Source organism: Protobothrops mucrosquamatus, unplaced genomic scaffold (assembly GCF_001527695.2).
Source record: "Protobothrops mucrosquamatus isolate PMUCROS unplaced genomic scaffold, P.Mucros_1.0 scaffold1389, whole genome shotgun sequence".
In the NCBI taxonomy this organism is placed as follows: Eukaryota; Metazoa; Chordata; class Lepidosauria; order Squamata; family Viperidae; genus Protobothrops; species Protobothrops mucrosquamatus.
This window is the reverse complement of record NW_015387576.1, coordinates 177,360-196,115: the sequence shown is the minus strand read 5'-3', so window position 1 is coordinate 196,115 and position 18,756 is coordinate 177,360. Positions and strand designations below refer to the sequence as shown.

Sequence of the window (18,756 nt, the reverse complement as noted above, 5' to 3'; positions counted from 1 at the left end):
ACAACTCTGTGAAATAATAATAAAATTTTAAACTTGTATGCTGCATGACACTCTGTTCATCCTCTGACTTGGGAATTGAAGGAGGCAACTATTTCTGAATAGAGATGTATGTGATTGTCCTGTGAGGATTTTGAGAGAAGCCTACTTAGCAAAGCTGGATATATTGTTGATATATAATACGTTTCCATTACTTTAATTCCAGTGTTGTAATACTTGAGAGCCCACCGACAAATATACAATGTAAAAAATATGCCTGTGGTACAATTTACTATTTAATATATAATGGAAATGGGCTGGTCACATAGAAGACCTGATGGCAGGTGGGCCAAGGCAGTCATGGAATAGATCCCACTTGATAAAAAGTGTTCACAAAAGAGACGTAAAACAAGATGGATTGACGACATCAGCGAGTATTGCGGGCCCAATTGGCAAAAGAAAGCTTAGAACCTTATTGGTTGGAAACATGCGGAAGAGGCCTTCATTCTGCAGTGGATAGACAGTGGCTAAAGATGATAATGGTGATGGTGGTGATGGTGATGATGTGTATGATATTCAGAGTAAATCTAAGGGGAAGTAGAGAAAGGGATCAAAGGCAGAAGTATTTCCAGTTTGTCAGTTGAAGAATAGAAGGTGATTTTTCTTCCTTTCCGTTGATTCATATCGGAAGAAAATGAATTAATTAAACCCCAAGCCCTTCTTACTTGCATTGCATACGTCTGTTAGTGATGTGGCTTGAGAGTCTGAAAACCCATAACTGATCTGACACATAAAGCACTTATGTTCAAACAAGAAATACTTATTAGATCTATCTGCAATCTGACAAAGATATTTAGGGATTTGGATCTCCAGTTTTCTCTCTTTGGCAGTGAGATATGAAAACTGTTGGAGGGTTTTTTTATTTCAAATTGATTTAAAACATGATTACTCCAGTAGAGAATGATAGCATTTGTGTGTGTGTGTATGTGTGTGTGTGTGTGTGTGTGTGTGTGAGAGAGAGAGAGAGAGAGAGAGAGAGAGATGAATTAAGTAGTTATTAGTTGTGCAAAGCTTAAATGAGGCTTCATTCCATGAAGATTTGATCATATCATTCCGGATTCACAAATCAAAGTGGAGACCAGCTTTAGTGGTGAGTTGTATCAGGTGCTTATAAAGTGCTTTGCAGATTTGGTTACTGTATTGTTCTGCTTCTGCATTGGTACATGATCATATTAGGTGGTGCAATTTCACTTCCATATATTGGCAGTGCTAATTGAGGAACTTAGAGGCGTGGTGAGTGCTGGCATTGTCTTATGTAGCTACTGTATGTAATGCACTTTATCTCCTTAACTTTGCTTATCAGAACTCTTTCAAGATGGCACGGATAATGTTGCTATGAGCTTCATTCAGTTACTCAGCTCAACTTCTTTTAAAGTGATCAAGCACAAACTTTCATTTTACCTTCTCTTGCATTAATCAGTAGTATAAACCTATGCTGCTCTGTTGAAATAGCTAGAAATTTAACTCGGCTTTCAGTAATCTGACTCAAATTTGACCAGTCCATATGTATTCTTGGGTCAAACGGGTTTGTTTGTTTTTTGTTTTTTTTTAAATTCAGCTTCACTGAGACAGATTTAAGTTCTTTGTTAAGGAGTAAATGTGAGTCAAATTACTTCTTAAAGGTTAATCCTTACAGACGCTGAACTTTTAACTGTTTTTAAGAATGGGAAGGAGGCAAGTATTTGAATGCCACTTTTTGAGTGATCTGCATATATCTATGACAAGGATGTCAAACTCAATTTTATTGAGGGCCGCGTCAGCATTGCGGTTGCCCTTGGGGGGCCGGGTGGGTGTGGCCAGGGTGGGTGTGGCCTACTGGGTGGGCGTGGATGGAGTGGGTGTGTCCTGCTGGGTGGGCATGGCCAGCTCTACATCGTTCGCGTCAAGGGTGCCTGTGGGGGCTTGGGCAGGAATGGGACAGATCTGAGGGTCTCTGGCAGAAGGAGGTGGGACCGGGGCAAGCGCCAAGGCATGGTGCATTTCTTCATTCCTCACAAAGGGTGACACCTCCCCAGCATGCACCCAGGGGGCGGGGCCAATGCGGCAGGGACTGGTTCCTCGTTGTTTCTGGACGGCTAAGACTGAATGCATTTCAGCATAGATGGCCACCACAAAATTGTACATTGGCTCCCGGCTGGCCAGGGCCAGGGCCAAGGCAGAGGGGGCTGTTCCCTCACTGTTTCCAGGATGGCTTCGCGGGCCACATGAAACCACTTCGCGGGCCGCATCCGGCCCCCGGGCCTTGTGTTTGACATGTCTGATCTATGACATTGTTACTTGTTATGCAAGCTTACTTCTACTGCCTTTACTAACTAATAAAAAATATTGCTAGCTAGCTACGATGTCGACATAACCAGTTCCCATATAGTACATAAGAAACCAGTGAGGAAGGATGTCCTTTTCTGGAGAGGCCAATTTTGTCGTCTTCTTTTTTTTTTTTTTTACATTCCACAAAATATGAATAGAGACAGATTTTGCCTTTGACTGAAATCATATCCTCTCAGATTTTCCAGTTTGTAATTCACATGTCTAATGGCTGTATAGTGGGAGAATAAGTAGAACTCTTCAGCGTAAACTGTCAGTAGATTACTTATGATTGTTCTTTAGGTGTGTAATTGCTTAAATTATGTCTAATGCTTTGATACTTCTGGATTCATCAACTAGTAGAGGAAAAATCACTTTTGCTCAGACAATACATCAAATAATCTCAGTTTTTCTTTGTCCTTTCAGGTGCTGGAGAATCTGGTAAAAGTACCATAGTGAAGCAGATGAAGTAAGTAAAATATGCAATATATGATATTGAAACAATTCATTTGAATTGAAGCATAGTGCCTACACATGAAAGAGCCTTTTTTCCCATTATACAGTACCTGAGCTATAATGTATACAGTATAAAACATGCATACTGAGATCTCACTGGTTTGGGTGAGATTATTATGTAAACAAAAGGTACTTCTGTTTGTGCAAGCCCCCCTCCCTTTTTTATTTTTTAGATGCAGCTTCACTATTACATAGCATGTACCAAATATTTCTGGTTGGCTCATAGCCTTAACTTTTCAGAGGTCATATGAGTTGAATACAAAAAAGACAATAAAAACCTATCATTTTAAATAACTGAAATTAAGCTAATGTATTACATTTATTTGTAAGATTTATATACCTGACTCCCAATGACTTTGTGCAGTTCACAAGAGAAAGGAAGGAAGGAAGGAAGGAAGGAAGGAAGGAAGGAAGGAAGGAAGGAAGGAGAATAGACAATAATAAAGGATAAAAGATGACAAATTAGACAAAAGCTGGAATGAAAAAGAAACAGATCCACACAAACCAAGTGAGCTTATCCTCACCAAAGGCTTGGGTGAAAAGCCAGATCTTCAAATCCTTCAAAATACCAGAGTGGGGTCATTGGGGGGGGACTCATTCCAAAGGTCAGATACTATAGAGAAGACACATTTCAGGGGTCCTGATAAATGGCATTGTATAATCAAGAGAATCTGAAGTGTACCAAGCCTGCTTGATCAAATTGGCTAGGCAGATACTATGGGAGATAGACAGTCCCTCAAATAACCATACTCTCTGCCATGTAGATGCAAAGGTTTAAATGTGTCATTATTTGACCATTCTCCAAGAATCCTATGAGAGGTCAAGAGGGTTATTTCCTCTTACATATCCATATAACAATCTTCTCCAACCTGGTATTCTTCAAGTATGTTTGTCAATCGATGTTGCCATTGTAACATGGCCATGCTAGTAAGGATGGTTGAAATTGCATGGTCAAAACACATGCCATATGGCAATCCCGTGAGATGTAGATTAGAACATTCAAAAATTACTCTCATAATCCATTTAGCCATGAATCCCAAAGCCACTTCATGACTGGACTCAATTCTGTGACTGTTTTTATGATGGTCACCGCAAGTCACCGTAGTAATTAAGCAAATCAAGTGATGTTAAGTGAATCACTGCTTCACCTGTTTTTATTTGTTATAATTGTTCTTATGTCCATGTTTTATTATGTTGTAAGCTGCTCAGTATCACCTCACATTGCGAGATGAGTGGCATATAAATTTGATAGATAGATAGATAGATAGATAGATAGATAGATAGATAGATAGATAGATAGATAGATAGATAGATAGATAGATAGATAGATAGATAGATAGATAGATAGATCAATCACAGGATCATAAGTCCGAATTCAATTTATCCAACTGGCAAGCACGCAAAATGCAAATCAAATGACCACAGGGATGGTCATTACTTTGAGGATCATCATAAGTACATTTTTTTGAGTATATCATAACTTTGAACAGTTATTAAGTGACTGGTCATAAGTAAAGGATTATGTTTAATTCCCTGTTTTTCTCCAGAATCATTCATGAGGATGGCTACTCAGAGGAAGAATGCAAGCAGTACAAAGTAGTTGTCTACAGCAATACAATTCAATCGATCATTGCAATAATAAGAGCAATGGGAAGACTAAAGATTGACTTTGGAGAAGTTGCCAGAGCTGTGAGTATATATAATTGTTTTGTATACAATATTGGAGTTCAAAAATAAATACAAGACAGTTTTGGCAGGCACCTGATATAAAACACAAAAGTTGAGGATAATCTGTTTTGAAAATTTAGTTGCAATTATTATACTTTTCTTGGGAGACATGAAAATATTGTGGAACATGATCATGCACCAAGAAATTTTTGACAAGCATTGAAAGTAAATAAGACCTTTTCATTATTGTCCCTACGTAAGGAATGTTGTACACTTGGAAACTTATTACCTACTTTCTTGTAGGTATTAGGAAAAACTTTATTTGCACATTTTAAATTAACTTTTTAATGTATGCTGCTGTGTTTCTTAATCTACTGTTAATATTATTTTAATTGTCCTTATAGCTTAATTTCCTAGGTAGTCAATATACAGTGTTTCTACAATGTTTGTCAGTTATATAATTTCTGGCAATGTGCCTTTTTGCACATTGGCAAGAAAACATACTCCAAAGACATTGAATCAATTTTTATATAAGAGAGGTGTTTTTTTTTTAAGGATTAGGGCAATAATAGGTTGTGACAATTTTGTACTTGAGTAGTAAGCTATCACAGCTATCATTTTCTTGGTGATTCTAATCCTTTATATAAAATTATACCTCAAATAATGAGTTCTCCAGTATTACTTGGTTATTCCCATGGGAAGCTTTACAGAGAAAGGGATAAAAAGGAAATTGTTGGTAGCTAGTAGATAATGTGTCCGATAATTTTATATTTTACCTAAAAAGCACTTCCGATGCTGGTACTTCAGCAGCATATTATGCCATTGCAAATGACCACAGCAATATTTAAATTATTATCATTATTATTATTTTGCAGGATGATGCCCGTCAGTTGTTTGTACTGGCTGGAAGTGCAGAGGAAGGAGTTATGACTCCTGAGTTAGCAGGAGTGATTAAACGGCTGTGGAGAGATCCCGGAGTTCAAGCATGTTTCAGCAGATCAAGAGAATACCAGCTTAATGATTCTGCATCCTAGTAAGAAAGCTTTCTGATAGATTTAAGTAGCTTAATTTGTCACCTCATGCTCTTAACAACTCATAAATATTTGTTATAATCTGAAAACTACTATTTATTTTGCAGAATTATTATGGCATGAAGGAATACCTCTAAAGAACTGTTGTGGTATTTCTCAACAAGCTATGGGAAATCTCAATATGAGGCTATAAAAATTCATTTCAGGAAAATTGTTAAATAAATGGACAGTTGATGGAGGCTTGGCTTTGAAGATTTCCTGGATTATGTTTAGTTGATCAAAGCAAGTTCTGTGGGTCACATAAAAGGGCTGAACTGTCAAGTCTAACAACATTTACTCTTATCATCTGCTATAAAGGACATTAGGAAATCTGCTTTTTAATTGCATTTTTGGAATCTTCCTGTTGGAACTGAAGTGCACCACAGAACAAAGTGATATTGATTCTTCCCTCCTCCTCTTGTTAAACTTGTCATCTTCCATCCTATTATCTTGACTGAAACGGGGGAAATCCACAGTAAGGTACCTTGTTTACATAGGATAAGTGTTTGTGTTTATACCATAATAATCGCATTGCTAAGATAACTGGGAGACAATTTTAATTATTTTGTCATTAGAGAAGTATTTCTAAGCAACAGTTTAAAATCCATAAAAATAGAATAAGGATAAGGAGCTATGTAAAAAAAAAATGAACTAACATAGCTGACAGTTAAAGATAATTGTGAATTGTCCCAAATTCCCTTCCCCAGTGGAAACAAACAATCTCATTCCCTCTTTAATTTCCATGGGATCCTTTTGAAGGAGGGAGAATGCTGGAAGAAAGGAAGAGTTCATCAAGTCTAAAGGCTCTTCTGTGTATCCAACTATGGTTCTGCAGTATCTCTACCTCTTTTATGACTTCACATTCATTTAGGTGGAAGAGAGAACTCCTGTAAAGTGGTATGAAACTGACTAGGATCATTAGGAATGTTTTGGGTTGCACATTGCTATACTCCTCTTCTTTTTGAAGCAGCTGTAATGGGGTCCAAACTCAGGGATTTTAATCTTTCTTGAAATAATGGTTTTTGCAGGTTCCAGTTACTTTACCAAGTTTTTTCTGTAGAGTTTCAGGATCTATAATTTCTCTCAATTGAAGCCAACAAAAGGTTTTATTAGCACTGTAATCCTCCAGGATATGAAACATGATAGGCAAAAAAATTAATAATTGCTATGTTAGTTTTATTCCATTTGCTTCTGAAAACTTAATCTGCTCTAAACTGATAGTTCTGCTATATACCGTAGAGCAGGGGTCTTCAAACTTGGCCCTTTTGTGACTTGTGGACTTCAACTCCCAGAATTCCTCAGCCAGGCACGCTGGCTGAGGAATTCTGGGAGTTGAAGTCCATAAGTCATAAAAGGGCCAAGTTTGAAGACCCCTGCGATAGAGGAAATATATCATATATTGAAACAATCCACAGGCCCGTTGTGAGTTAAATGTTTAGCTCTAAGCTGTTTTCAGGACTTGGAGAAGTTCTTGTATTTTTATGCCAGCAATTTGTTTTAGACCTTGTGAGGCTTGAACTTTGGTTAAATTGTCAGCTTGCTTGTCTGTTGTTTAGTTTTTAAGCAGGACAATATGCTATCAGTGTATTCTTTCTAATAGAAGCCAGAGTATTAAATGTGAATGATGTAACTATTCTAATATTATTTTTTTTAAAAAGATTATTTTTTAGTGGAAGTAAGCATACTCTGCCCTCCCTATGTGGAATTAAGTAATATCAAATCTATAATTAAGAATATGCCTCAACAGTGAAACAGTTATGCAGTTAGTTTAAAATTTATTTGACAATTTAAAGACTAAAGAAATATTTGGGGATATAGTGGGCATTAAAGGGTCTTCTAGGTTAAATATTTTGTTATTAAAGTGCAGTGCTGGAAGTTGTTGACACTTTTCTGAAATCAAGAATCATATAACTAAGCTGGAATCATCTAATGGCAGTTGGGGTTAGATTTCAGAAACTTGGGTTGTGTTCAGACATAGTCCAAATTATGCATCAAGCTATTACATTTTTATCTTAGTTGCTCCTGAAACTGCAACCTAGTAGTGACACTTGTTTGTTTCATATCGCTGGGTAAATCGCAATAGGGTATACTTGAGCCTATGTATACTTAACCTGCTACTTGTCCCAGCCTTTCTTCAATCATATGCCCCCTTTATTTTATTCTGACAATAATCCTAGTTATAATCCTAGGAATATGCCTGCAGAAATTTTATAGGCCTAAATATATATCCTTAAATTGAATTCTGAAATTTCCAAATGCTTTCAGTTGTAGTGTATTGCTTTTGCTATTTTGTTATAGTAGTATTGATTTCTTTTTTATTTTTTTAAAGTTACTGTGGAATCAGCTAAGGTAGATTTAATATGTGTATATATATATGTCCTTAATAACATTAAAAATGTGAATCCTGGGCATACATATATCAATAAAAATATGGAAAAAACGAACACCAGGATAAAAATAAACAAGACCGTTTAATATAAACAAACTTGTAAGTAAAAGAGTTACTGAGTTATATATATACTGAGTTACTGTTTTATATATATAACACACACACTTTCTGGTATGCGCATACAGTGTGATCAAATAATGGATGGACAGAAGGAATAGGTGGAAATGGATTTCATTGTAACTAGTAAAGTTACATTTTCCCCCACCTGTAGAATAGTCACATTGCTCGACAATTGTGCTGTTCTTTCAAGCTTTCTGGCAAGAAGGACCATTCTGATTTAAACAAAAAATAAAGAGAGCTAAAATATATATAGGCCATGGTGTCAAAATGCTAAATAATATTTCCATAATGAACTGCACATCAAAAGATCACTATACGGACTCTCAAACTTTGCAGTTCCATAGTGATCAATTATAATGTGCAACTTCCCTCATGAATGAAACCAGTAATTTCACTGGTGTTAGGGAAATCTATATGTCAGTAAAAGATGTATGACTTTTTTCATACATTGTTGACTTAGGTTTTATTAATACAGGTTGGTAAGTGGGTCATCCAGTGGCCCAGTTTTATGACATTTATTTGTAGTGGTCATTAAGCAAAACACCTGGTCATTAAACAAATCCATAGTCATTAAGCAAATCCATTGTTTGCAATGTGTTATTTTGCTGGAAACCAGAAGTAAACACTGGTTTCCAGTAAAAAAGTAAATGCCATTATATGACCGTGCGATCCTGCAAACAGCTATAAATGCAGCCCAATTGCCAAGTGCCCAAAATGTGATGATGGGGTGGACGGGCAGGGGGGAGCTATTAAAATTTTGAACCTGAGTTGTAAGTACCTTTTTTGGATCTTTTGTAACTTCATTCGGTTGCTAAGCAACTGGTCCAAAGTTGAGGACTACCTCAATACTGTATTGAATTGAATACTACTGTATTCAGTATCAGATTGGTCAATTTTAGCTTGTCTGTCACCTTTAAATGAAACTCTTTCTATTCTGAAATGTTATATATGTAAAATAACAAGTAAAGCTACTGAACTGCATTAACACATATTCTCCAAAGACCGTTAGTACACTCCAGGTAATCATTGAATTATGACCACAATCGAACCCAAAATTTAGGTTGCTAAGTGAAACATTTATTAAGTGAGTGTGCCCCATTTTACGACTTTTCTTGCCACAGTTGTTAAGTGAATCATTGCATTTGTTAGTAACATGGTTGCTAAGTGAATCTGGCTTCCCCTTTGACTTTGCTTGTCAGAAGGTCGCAAAAAGTGCTCACATGACCCCGGGACACCGCAACCGTCATAAATATGAACCAGTTGCCAACCATCTGAATTTTGATCATGTGACCATGGGGATGCTGCTACATCATGTGAAAAACTGTCATAAGTCACTATTTTCAGTGCCATTGTAACTTTGAATGGTCACTAAATGAACTGTTGTAAATTGAGGACTACCTGTACTACATGCTATGCTGAAAGACACTAGCTAGCAGGAAAGATCCGTGCTTTAACAGTGCTTCCAGTTGGTTTGTGCAAGTCTGATCATAGAACATAGAATACTAGAGTTGGATGGGACGTTGGAAGTCTTCTACTCCAATCCCCTGCTCAAGCAGGAGATCCTATACCAGGGGTAGGCAACCTTGGCTCTTTTATGACTCATGGACTTCAACTCCCAGAGCTGGCTCAGGAATTCTGAGAGTTGAAGTCCACGAGTCATAAAAGAGCCAAGGTTGCCTACCCCTGTCCTATACCATATACCATTTCAGACAAATGGTTGTAGTACATAGAACATATGACTTATTTGTTAGCCCCCAGCACTCTAGATCACCCCGAGAATACACACTGAAATTCAGAAAATGCATCGAATCTCTGCTGCTAACTTTTACTTCATTATATAATTTAATTATTTAAAGCTGTGGCCCCAAATTTTTTCTTCACTAAATGGTAATAAAAATCTAACAATTGAAGGTATACGATCTTTGGTTAGACAGAAATCTGTTCATTCTTTAAGACAGGGGTCCCCAACCCCCAGTCTGTGGACCAGTACTGGGCCGCGGCATGCCAGCAAATGGTCCACACAAACAAGCAAAGCCCCATCTGCGGGATGCAGGCAGCACACAAAACCACGCACCCTCTGGTCCGCAGAAAAACCTCTCTCTATGGAACCGGTCCCTGGTGCCCAAAAGGTTGGGGACCTCTGCTTTTAAGATATATTTAGATATATCCTTATATTAACACCCAATGCTCATATATCTAATGTTCATACTTTTTTATTCTACATTGTCTAAGAAATTCATATACGGTATGTATTTAGTAATCCTAAAGGTTAGGAATATAACTGTAATATAGGCTACTATGTGAGTCCTATTTGAGACTTCTTAAAGCTTCCTAGATAAATTGTGTCTTAGTGAGATTTTAACAAAGGATTTTGTTCATCTTTTGTGTTCTTAAACACTGCATTGCACCCAACTCCTGATTTCTCTGAAGCTTCTTTCATCAACTCAGGCAGTGGTACGTAACTCTGGCTGTGCATAGTGTTTATAATAAGAGATCGGCAGGATTGCATTTTCAGTTTGTGCATGTTGTTCTTCCCTTTCCTCACTCAGGAAGAAGTAATTGTCCATTCTTTCTGCACTACATTTCTTAAATAACTTGTAACTGTTTGTGGATAACTGAATACAGGATTCATCATCTCATATGTAAGAGTTTAGGACATGAGGAAATAAGAAAAATAAGAAAGCAACAAGCCAGGAGAGAGAGTAGGAAAAAAGTGAAAAACTTAAAAAGGGTAAACTGGAAGCATCTCAACAGTATAGAGGAAGATATTGAACATTTAAATAGAGAAGAATAATATTCTTAATGCTTGTTATGACAAAGACTTTCCCACTGAACATTGGAACTTGGAATATAGGTGGCGTCTTCTTGTAAGTTAATATGGGGGCAATTGAGATATCTGTGGGAATTTATGCAACAGGAGAAATATACTACTATAATTGTTTTTGTATGGCACCATGAATGTACTTGTTTTAAAGAGTACAAAGGTAAGCTTGTTTTTTGGTATTTTGGTATTTAACATACAAATAGGCAACCTATAGGCATTGTTACACCACAACTCCCATTGCCCATGTTGGCTTGGAGTAATGAGAGTTGGAATCCAACAACAACTACAGCCAGCTGATTCTCTCTGATCTAAATAATAATAAAAATAGGAACTACATTGATACAAGGTATACTAGATCCTAATTTCTTTAAAAATAGAGAACTACGGTATGGGTTCTGGAAACGATTGGACTAGAAATTGTCGATAATAGTTGTAGCTTGGGTTGTAGGTTTTGGCAGCGGTCTGTTCTCTGAGCTTGCTGTTTAGGTCCTGGACATTTCATTACTAAACTAGGTAACATCTTCAGCAGGGTTTTGGGTGAAGTATTGGAAGTATTGGACTCCTGATTTATAAATTATATTTTAAAGCAGATCTCTATCTAGGCTTCCTATAAGAACCTAAAATACGACCATTGATTCTAGTTTAAATTAGAACTTTGAACTAAGACATAGCTTATCATAGAATTATAGAACGTATGCTGTATTAGAGTATCAGTTTGCAAAATGTTCCTAAATATTTTCTTCCCTTTTCTTGTCCCCTCTTCATTCCCATTCTTTTTTAGCTACCTAAATGATTTGGACAGAATATCCCAACAGAACTACATTCCAACCCAACAAGATGTGCTACGAACCAGAGTGAAAACTACAGGCATTGTAGAAACACATTTCACCTTCAAGGACTTGTACTTCAAGTAAGTGGCATTAAGAGTTGCAGGCTGCCGTTTATGTATACCATTAAACCACAATTTCTTGGTGTAAAATGTATTGCTCTTCTGCACTTGTGGTACAGTCTTTGACTTTGGCTCACATAATGTAGTATCTTTCCGATTCTGTTGCTGGTGATTCTTGATAAATCCACGTTTTTATTTTCATTGTTTCATTCTTTTCAGCTGCTTTTATGTTGGGATCACAAACACAGGTACAGAATCCTTGCTTTACAGGAGCCTGTATACTAATGGTATACTGGCTTCTGTTTTATATTGTTGATTGGAAGTGTAAAATATAAAAGCCCCACCTAGAGACTTTATAATTTGCCATGCATTTATTTTCTGGTGTTGCAGTGGGAGTTGAAATTAACATGGCTCTCTGAACAATGCATGGCTTTCTCAGCAAAACAATAGACATAGCATTAACCAGTCAATAGTACAGAACATTGGCAAGGAGCATGCATAATTATTTAAATGCTTAAAAGTGCTTGATGTAGAATGGGGCTGTGTTATTTTCCACTGTGATACACCTAATTATTTATGTCATGGCTGAATGACATATTAACCATGTACCTCCATGTAGTTTGCCACCTCCTCTCCCGATTGATCCTTATAGGACTTGTGGTGTTTTCTTTTTGTATACTTTCAAACATCTTGGCTCTGCTACTACTGCCTCTGATTTGTAAAATACAACAAAGTGCAGACTGAATGCGAACAATAAGAAAATTCATATGATTCCTGGTGCACAACACCATCATGCTTCATGGTGGGATAAGAAACCTTTGCTTTCACAGTTCCTGGAGCTCCAAAGTGTTAAGCTAGTCTAAGAATCAAATAGTGAAACCGTAAGGGCATACTCCCTTGTGCCAGGGTGCCACTCTTCCCAGTGTTACTTAGTTAGACTTAGGTAGTAGTTCCTTTGACTGAATTTCTCACAGTCATCTTTTCATGCCAGCTGAAGGTTCTGTTAAAGCCACATAGTTCCCCCTCATTCACCACACTTACCTTGCCGATTATAATTTTAAAGCCGTAATAAAGTCTAAAAGTAAACCTAAAGAAATTGGGATTGGGTAAAATAGATTTGGGGTTTGAAATTGTATAGGGGCAGGGGTAGGTAACCTTGGCTCTTTTATGACTCGTGGACTTCAATTCTGGCTCAGGAATTCTGGGAGTTGAAGTCCACGAGTCATAAAAGAGCCAAGGTTGCCTACCCCTGGTATAGGGAGTCCTCGACTTATAACCATTCGTTTAATGACTGTTTGATGTATGGCAGCACTGAAAAAAGTTACTTATCACCACATGGCCATTGTAAAATCCACACAGTTATGGGATCCAAATGTTGATGCTTGGCAACTGGCAGTGTTTACAATGGTCCCAGTGGCTCAGGCCATGTGATTTCCATTTACAACCTTCCCAGAAGGCTTCGGACAAGCAACGTCAGTGGGAGAAGTCGGACTCGCTTAATCACTGCATGATTCACTCAACTGTGGTAATTCACTTAACAACGGTGGCAAAAAAGGTTGTAAAATGGGCTTGACTCCGTTAACCACTGCGTCACTTAGCAATGGAGGTTCTGGTGCCAGTTGTGATCATAAGTCAAGGACTCTCTGTACGTAATAATCACTGGTGGAAAAATCATCGTGGCTGAGCCTCTACTACCCTTGTGTACCCCTTGTGTATAATGAGATAATAATCTTGCATCAAAGATGAACGAGACAGAGTTTATGAATTATATGTACTGAAAACAACATAAATGCAGCATAATGTATGTACTGCACAATCTTTTCAGTCTGCTCCACTGGAAAAGCACTGAAGCTCTTCTTCTATTCCCCTTGATTTTTTTTTCTTTCTCTCTTTTTAATGAGGGGCAAGTATTTTTTTGGCATAACCTATCTCGGGTGTGACTTTTTCGCGGGAGGCCTAGATATTTCAGTGTCCAGCTCTACAATGTCAAGTAGCAAAGAAATGCCAGTCAGTATTCTTTCTTCACTACCAGCTTTTGCTGGTTCTGCCCTGAGCACTTGGAACAAAAGGCTTAAATATTTTATTTGCGTAGTACATACTGTGTTTATAATAAGGCCTCAAAAGGTTACAAAACCTTGAGCCTAGAGCAGGGATAGGAAACCTTGGCTCTTTTATGACCCGTCGACTTCAACTCCCAGAATTCCCGAGCCAGCATGGCTCAGCTTGGAAACCTCTCCCTTGCCCTCAGCATGGCTAGCTCAGGAATTCTGGGAGTTGAAGTCCACGAGTCATAAAAGAGCCAAGGTTGCCTACCCCTGGCCTAGAGGAAAGAGGGCTTAAAGGGATATGGTTTGTATCAGAGCTTTTTAGAATGATGTAATTATGTTATTTCCATCATCCTATTTTTATATCATAGTCCCCCCCCCTTTATAGCACTAAATGAAAAATAATGATTTAGCATTTGATGATTAATCTCAGCCTTGGGTTTTTTTGTGGGTTGTTTTTTTGTTTTTTGTTTTGCTAGGTGCCCCAAGCATATAACTCTGGCTAGTATACCGCAAAGTATAAATAAAGCAAAAATAGCATCAAAATAGCCAATGTTACATAAAGTAATGTGTTCAAACAGATTCAGACAGAAGTTATTAAAGCCTTTTATAATTTTTGTGGTAAAATAATATAGCAGTGGATATTTTAATGAACATTAGCATTTCGATCTCAGGGCTGGCAAAGTCATTTACAAGCTTATTAAAGAACCCCTATTGTGCATGTGTATTTGTGTGATAACTAAACAGATGGATTTAGTTTTTTGGTTTTTTGGTTTTTTTTGCTAAATGAATCTTCAAGTCCTTATTTTTCTGCCAGGATGTTTGATGTTGGTGGTCAGCGTTCAGAACGTAAGAAATGGATCCATTGCTTTGAAGGCGTAACAGCAATTATATTCTGTGTAGCTCTCAGTGATTATGACCTTGTCCTTGCTGAGGATGAAGAAATGGTATGTTGCTGTAGAATTATACTCTAAATAATGTGGACTGCGACAGAAATTCACCTTAAACTTTGCATACTATAATTTAATCAAATGACCCATGTTTTGCTATTTTTATTCCTTGAACATTATAAATGGTATTATTTCAGTAGAGCATAGGGGCAACCTTTTCATGTCTGCATTCTCATAATTTGTGCAGTGAATGTATTTGAAGTTGGGAGGTTATGGAGAATAAAATTGCCTCTTCATAACTGAGTGTGAATATTTAAATCTACATACATGATTTGAGATGGGGAAAAATGGTTCCTGACAGAAAACTGCAAAAAAAAAAAAAAAAAAAAAAGTGATATTTCAGAGGCTTTTTGTAACATTTGAAAAAATGTAGACATTATTTAGCAGGTTTGAAGGGATGGTTCTACTTTTAATGTTGGGATTATTTTTGACAAAATTTGCACTAGTAATTATATGTTAATTCTATGACGTATCGATGCTGACTTTCATTGGTGTTTTTTCTGTTCAGAATCGAATGCATGAGAGTATGAAACTCTTCGACAGCATTTGTAACAACAAGTGGTTCACTGATACATCAATCATTCTTTTCCTGAACAAGAAGGATTTGTTTGAGGAAAAGATACGGAGGAGTACACTAACAATTTGCTATCCGGAGTATCCAGGTAAGATTTGTCTTAAGGCAAAACAGAAAGTCAGCAGATATGTGTTTGTGTGTATGTGTGTATTATAGTAATTTCATTAAAGATGATGATTATAAGAATAAAAATTAATATAAATTAAAAGATGAAAGAATAGAAAAAGAGTAAAAGATGTGGAAAATAAAAAAGAAAGAAAAGTAAGAATACAGTAGTTCTCGACTTACAACCATTCATTTAACAATGGTTCAAGGTTGCAACAGCATTGGAAAAAAAAGTTATTGTAGGGGAGGGGACTTTTGGAAAGTCATTAAAAGTGGTGATCGTGATGGTGCGTTCCTCTGAATATCAGATTTGGAAAACAGCAGCAGCAGAGTTAGTCCTTGTGTGTCTTACTTTCCAGAGTAGAGAGGATGGGCACTGTGGGAAGTAAGGTGATGGACTAGATAAGATTTTGATGTAATTTGTTAGAGCTGCTCTAATGTTCTGTGTCATTTTTCTAGGTTCTAATACGTATGAAGAGGCTGCTGCATACATCCAGTGCCAGTTTGAAGATCTGAACCGAAGAAAAGACACCAAGGAAATTTATACTCATTTCACCTGTGCCACTGACACCAAGAACGTGCAGTTTGTGTTTGATGCTGTTACAGATGTTATAATTAAAAACAATCTGAAGGAATGTGGACTGTACTAAAAGGAAAGAGAGAGAGAAAGGTAAATTGTGAACACGAACTTTAGCATTGCACCAAGAGGTGCCGTTTGAACTTGTGCTAATTTTTTAATTTTCTTCTTTAGATTTCAGGATGTGGACTGTTTCTTTGCTGCCTTGTGAGACAGCTGCAAGCATGAACAGGACTGGAGAATGAAAACAGCATGCAAAACTTTGCATTCTTTAGCACAATCTTCTATATTAGGGATATTTTACTGGTATGGATGGTGAAGTTAGATTCCAGAAATGGAACTATTGTTAAGTGTGATTTTTTTTATCATCCAGGCATCACTTGGATTGCGTAATTTGAAATATGTACAGCTGTTACGAAGTTTTCATCCCAGAACTTCAATATGTAGCTTTCTTTAATAAGTCATCATTGCTCTATTTTTAAAGTTTTTCCATCAAACTATATATTGATTAAATTTTATTTTCTTCGCAATGAATCTTGCATTTTAAAAGCAAACAAAAAACACTTAACTATGCACATGATGTGACCAGATCATGCAGAAAGTATTCCTCTTAGCAGGAACCTTTTATTTTTAAAACTTGGTATGGTCAGAACTTGCTAGTATTGCAACTACTTTAAAAGGGCCTTAGAATTCTTATGGCTAAAGCTGTGGCTTACTTCTAATATATACTACGTCAACATTCTGCTACATATACTGTAAGGCTTTCCCCTTCCTTAAAAGGTAGATTTCCTGTAGCAGGTTTAACAAAATTATGTGTGGCTTATGGGTTGGGAGGATTTAGCCTGGTTTAAGCTGAGTATCAATTTGCTGAGTATGCAGCTGGTGTAGCAAGTAAAATCTGATTCTTATATGACATTTCTGAAGTGAGTACCAGTTAGCAAAGTGATTTGTAAAATTCCAAGCTGGAGGGAGAGAATATATGCTGCTACAGGGCTACTGTATCAACCACTTAATTGTTGTGTATGTGTTTGGTCTTAAAGCAGTGGGGAGTTTTGTAGACAGTGGAATTTGTTCTGCATTTACCAGGGCCTTTTATCCTTAAGAGATTTTGGAAATGTACCAACAGCATGTAAATGTGGTGCCAAGTTCCTGTTTGCCATTGTTTTCCTTGTAATGAAAATTAAGCAGAGTAAGGGTAATTCTTTGCTTAACCATTACACTGAGACTCTTTCCCAATTTTCATGTACAGTTTCAACCTGATGATGTAGTTATTGGCAATATTAAAATGGTGAGTTAAAAAAACTGAAAAGTTCCTAACTTTATTGGTGCCATTTCTGCAAATCCTTGTTAGTTTCTTACTTGCATTTCTGACTTTTTCAAATTAAAATGTTAGTTAGTCTGATTAATTATTTGCTATTGCTAAACTGTTATATAAATAGTTGTAGGATTACATCTTGCTTTGACAAAAGTTCATTAGTCTGCACCAAATATTGAGATAGACTTTCATTAATCGAACAGACTTCTCTTTCTTTCTTTCTTTCTTTCTTTCTTTCTTTCTTTCTTTCTTTCTTTCTTTCTTTCTTTCTTTCTTTCTTTCTTTCTTTCTTTCTTTCTTTCTTTCTTTCTCTTTTGACTGTGCAGTCTGTGTGTTGCCTGAGAACAGAGTTAAGGTATTGCAAAACAGTGGGCAAATCCAGCTACTAGTGAAATTGATGTTGCTGACAGAACAGAACCAATTTAATACCATTTTATTGGTACTAGTAACCTTTACAAAGAATAATAACATCTGAGAATAGTGGCAAGTCAATTGTCAGTTTTTATCATTTGTCACATCAACAAAGTATTACAATGGCTATTTTAAAATGATACATTGTAATGGTTTATTTATATCTTGCTTTATTATTTTTGTAAATAACTCAAGGGAACAAATATATCTAATATCTTTTCTCCTCCTATTTTTCCCACAAAAACAACCCTGTGAGGTGAGTTGGGCTGAGAGAGAGTGACTGGCCCAAAGTCACCCTGCCGGCTTTCATGCCTAAGGCAGGATTAGAACTCACAGTCTCTCAGTTTCTAGCTTGGTGCCTTAACCTCCTACCTACACCAAACCTGGGTCTCTTGCTACTGTTATAAATACTTTAGCAAAAGAAGTGATGATGTTCTACTCATATACGGTATATAAGATGCTAAAAATATCTTACTAGGTTTCTGAGTGTACAGTGGGAGAACACTCTTCATAAATGCATGAATCTATTAACTCAAATCAACCATCTATGGTGACATGTACATTTTTAAAAAATGGGAACATATTGCAGGTTACTTAATCGGTTTAAGATCAATTTCATATAAGCATGAATATGTATTCAAATCAGGGAAAGATACTGTATAAATTAATAATGTATTGAGCCACCACTTCAGTTTCTGTAAACAGCATATGAATCACAGCAGATATTTTTGAAAAGAAAATGTGAAGAGGAATGTCTGGAGAAAAGGAATACGAAGAGGAATGGAAGAAATTACTTTTCAACCATGCACCCATACTTTTTAATGCAAATTTATTTTGACCTCTTCACGTTTATTTGAAGCTGCATGAGGAATTTCTTGCATCTTAATGCAAGTGGTATCTTGTCTAACAATACAACTTGTTTACAAATGTTGAGAAACAACACAGCTCTAAATAGGAGGCAAA

General features: G+C 36.7%; 1 protein-coding gene across 1 annotated transcript; it reads left to right on the top strand.

The window, feature by feature from the left end:
* Positions 1–2,747: 2,747 nt before the first annotated feature.
* GNAI3 (G protein subunit alpha i3) lies at positions 2,748–17,396 on the top strand. The gene is made up of 8 exons (XM_015821726.1): positions 2,748–2,809; positions 4,404–4,545; positions 5,400–5,557; positions 11,709–11,837; positions 14,679–14,808; positions 15,320–15,473; positions 15,950–16,160; positions 16,242–17,396. The coding sequence occupies exons 1-7, from the start codon at positions 2,805–2,807 to the stop codon at positions 16,138–16,140; spliced, it is 909 nt and encodes a 302-aa protein (XP_015677212.1). The 5' UTR covers positions 2,748–2,804; the 3' UTR covers positions 16,141–16,160; positions 16,242–17,396.
* Positions 17,397–18,756: the final 1,360 nt, after the last annotated feature.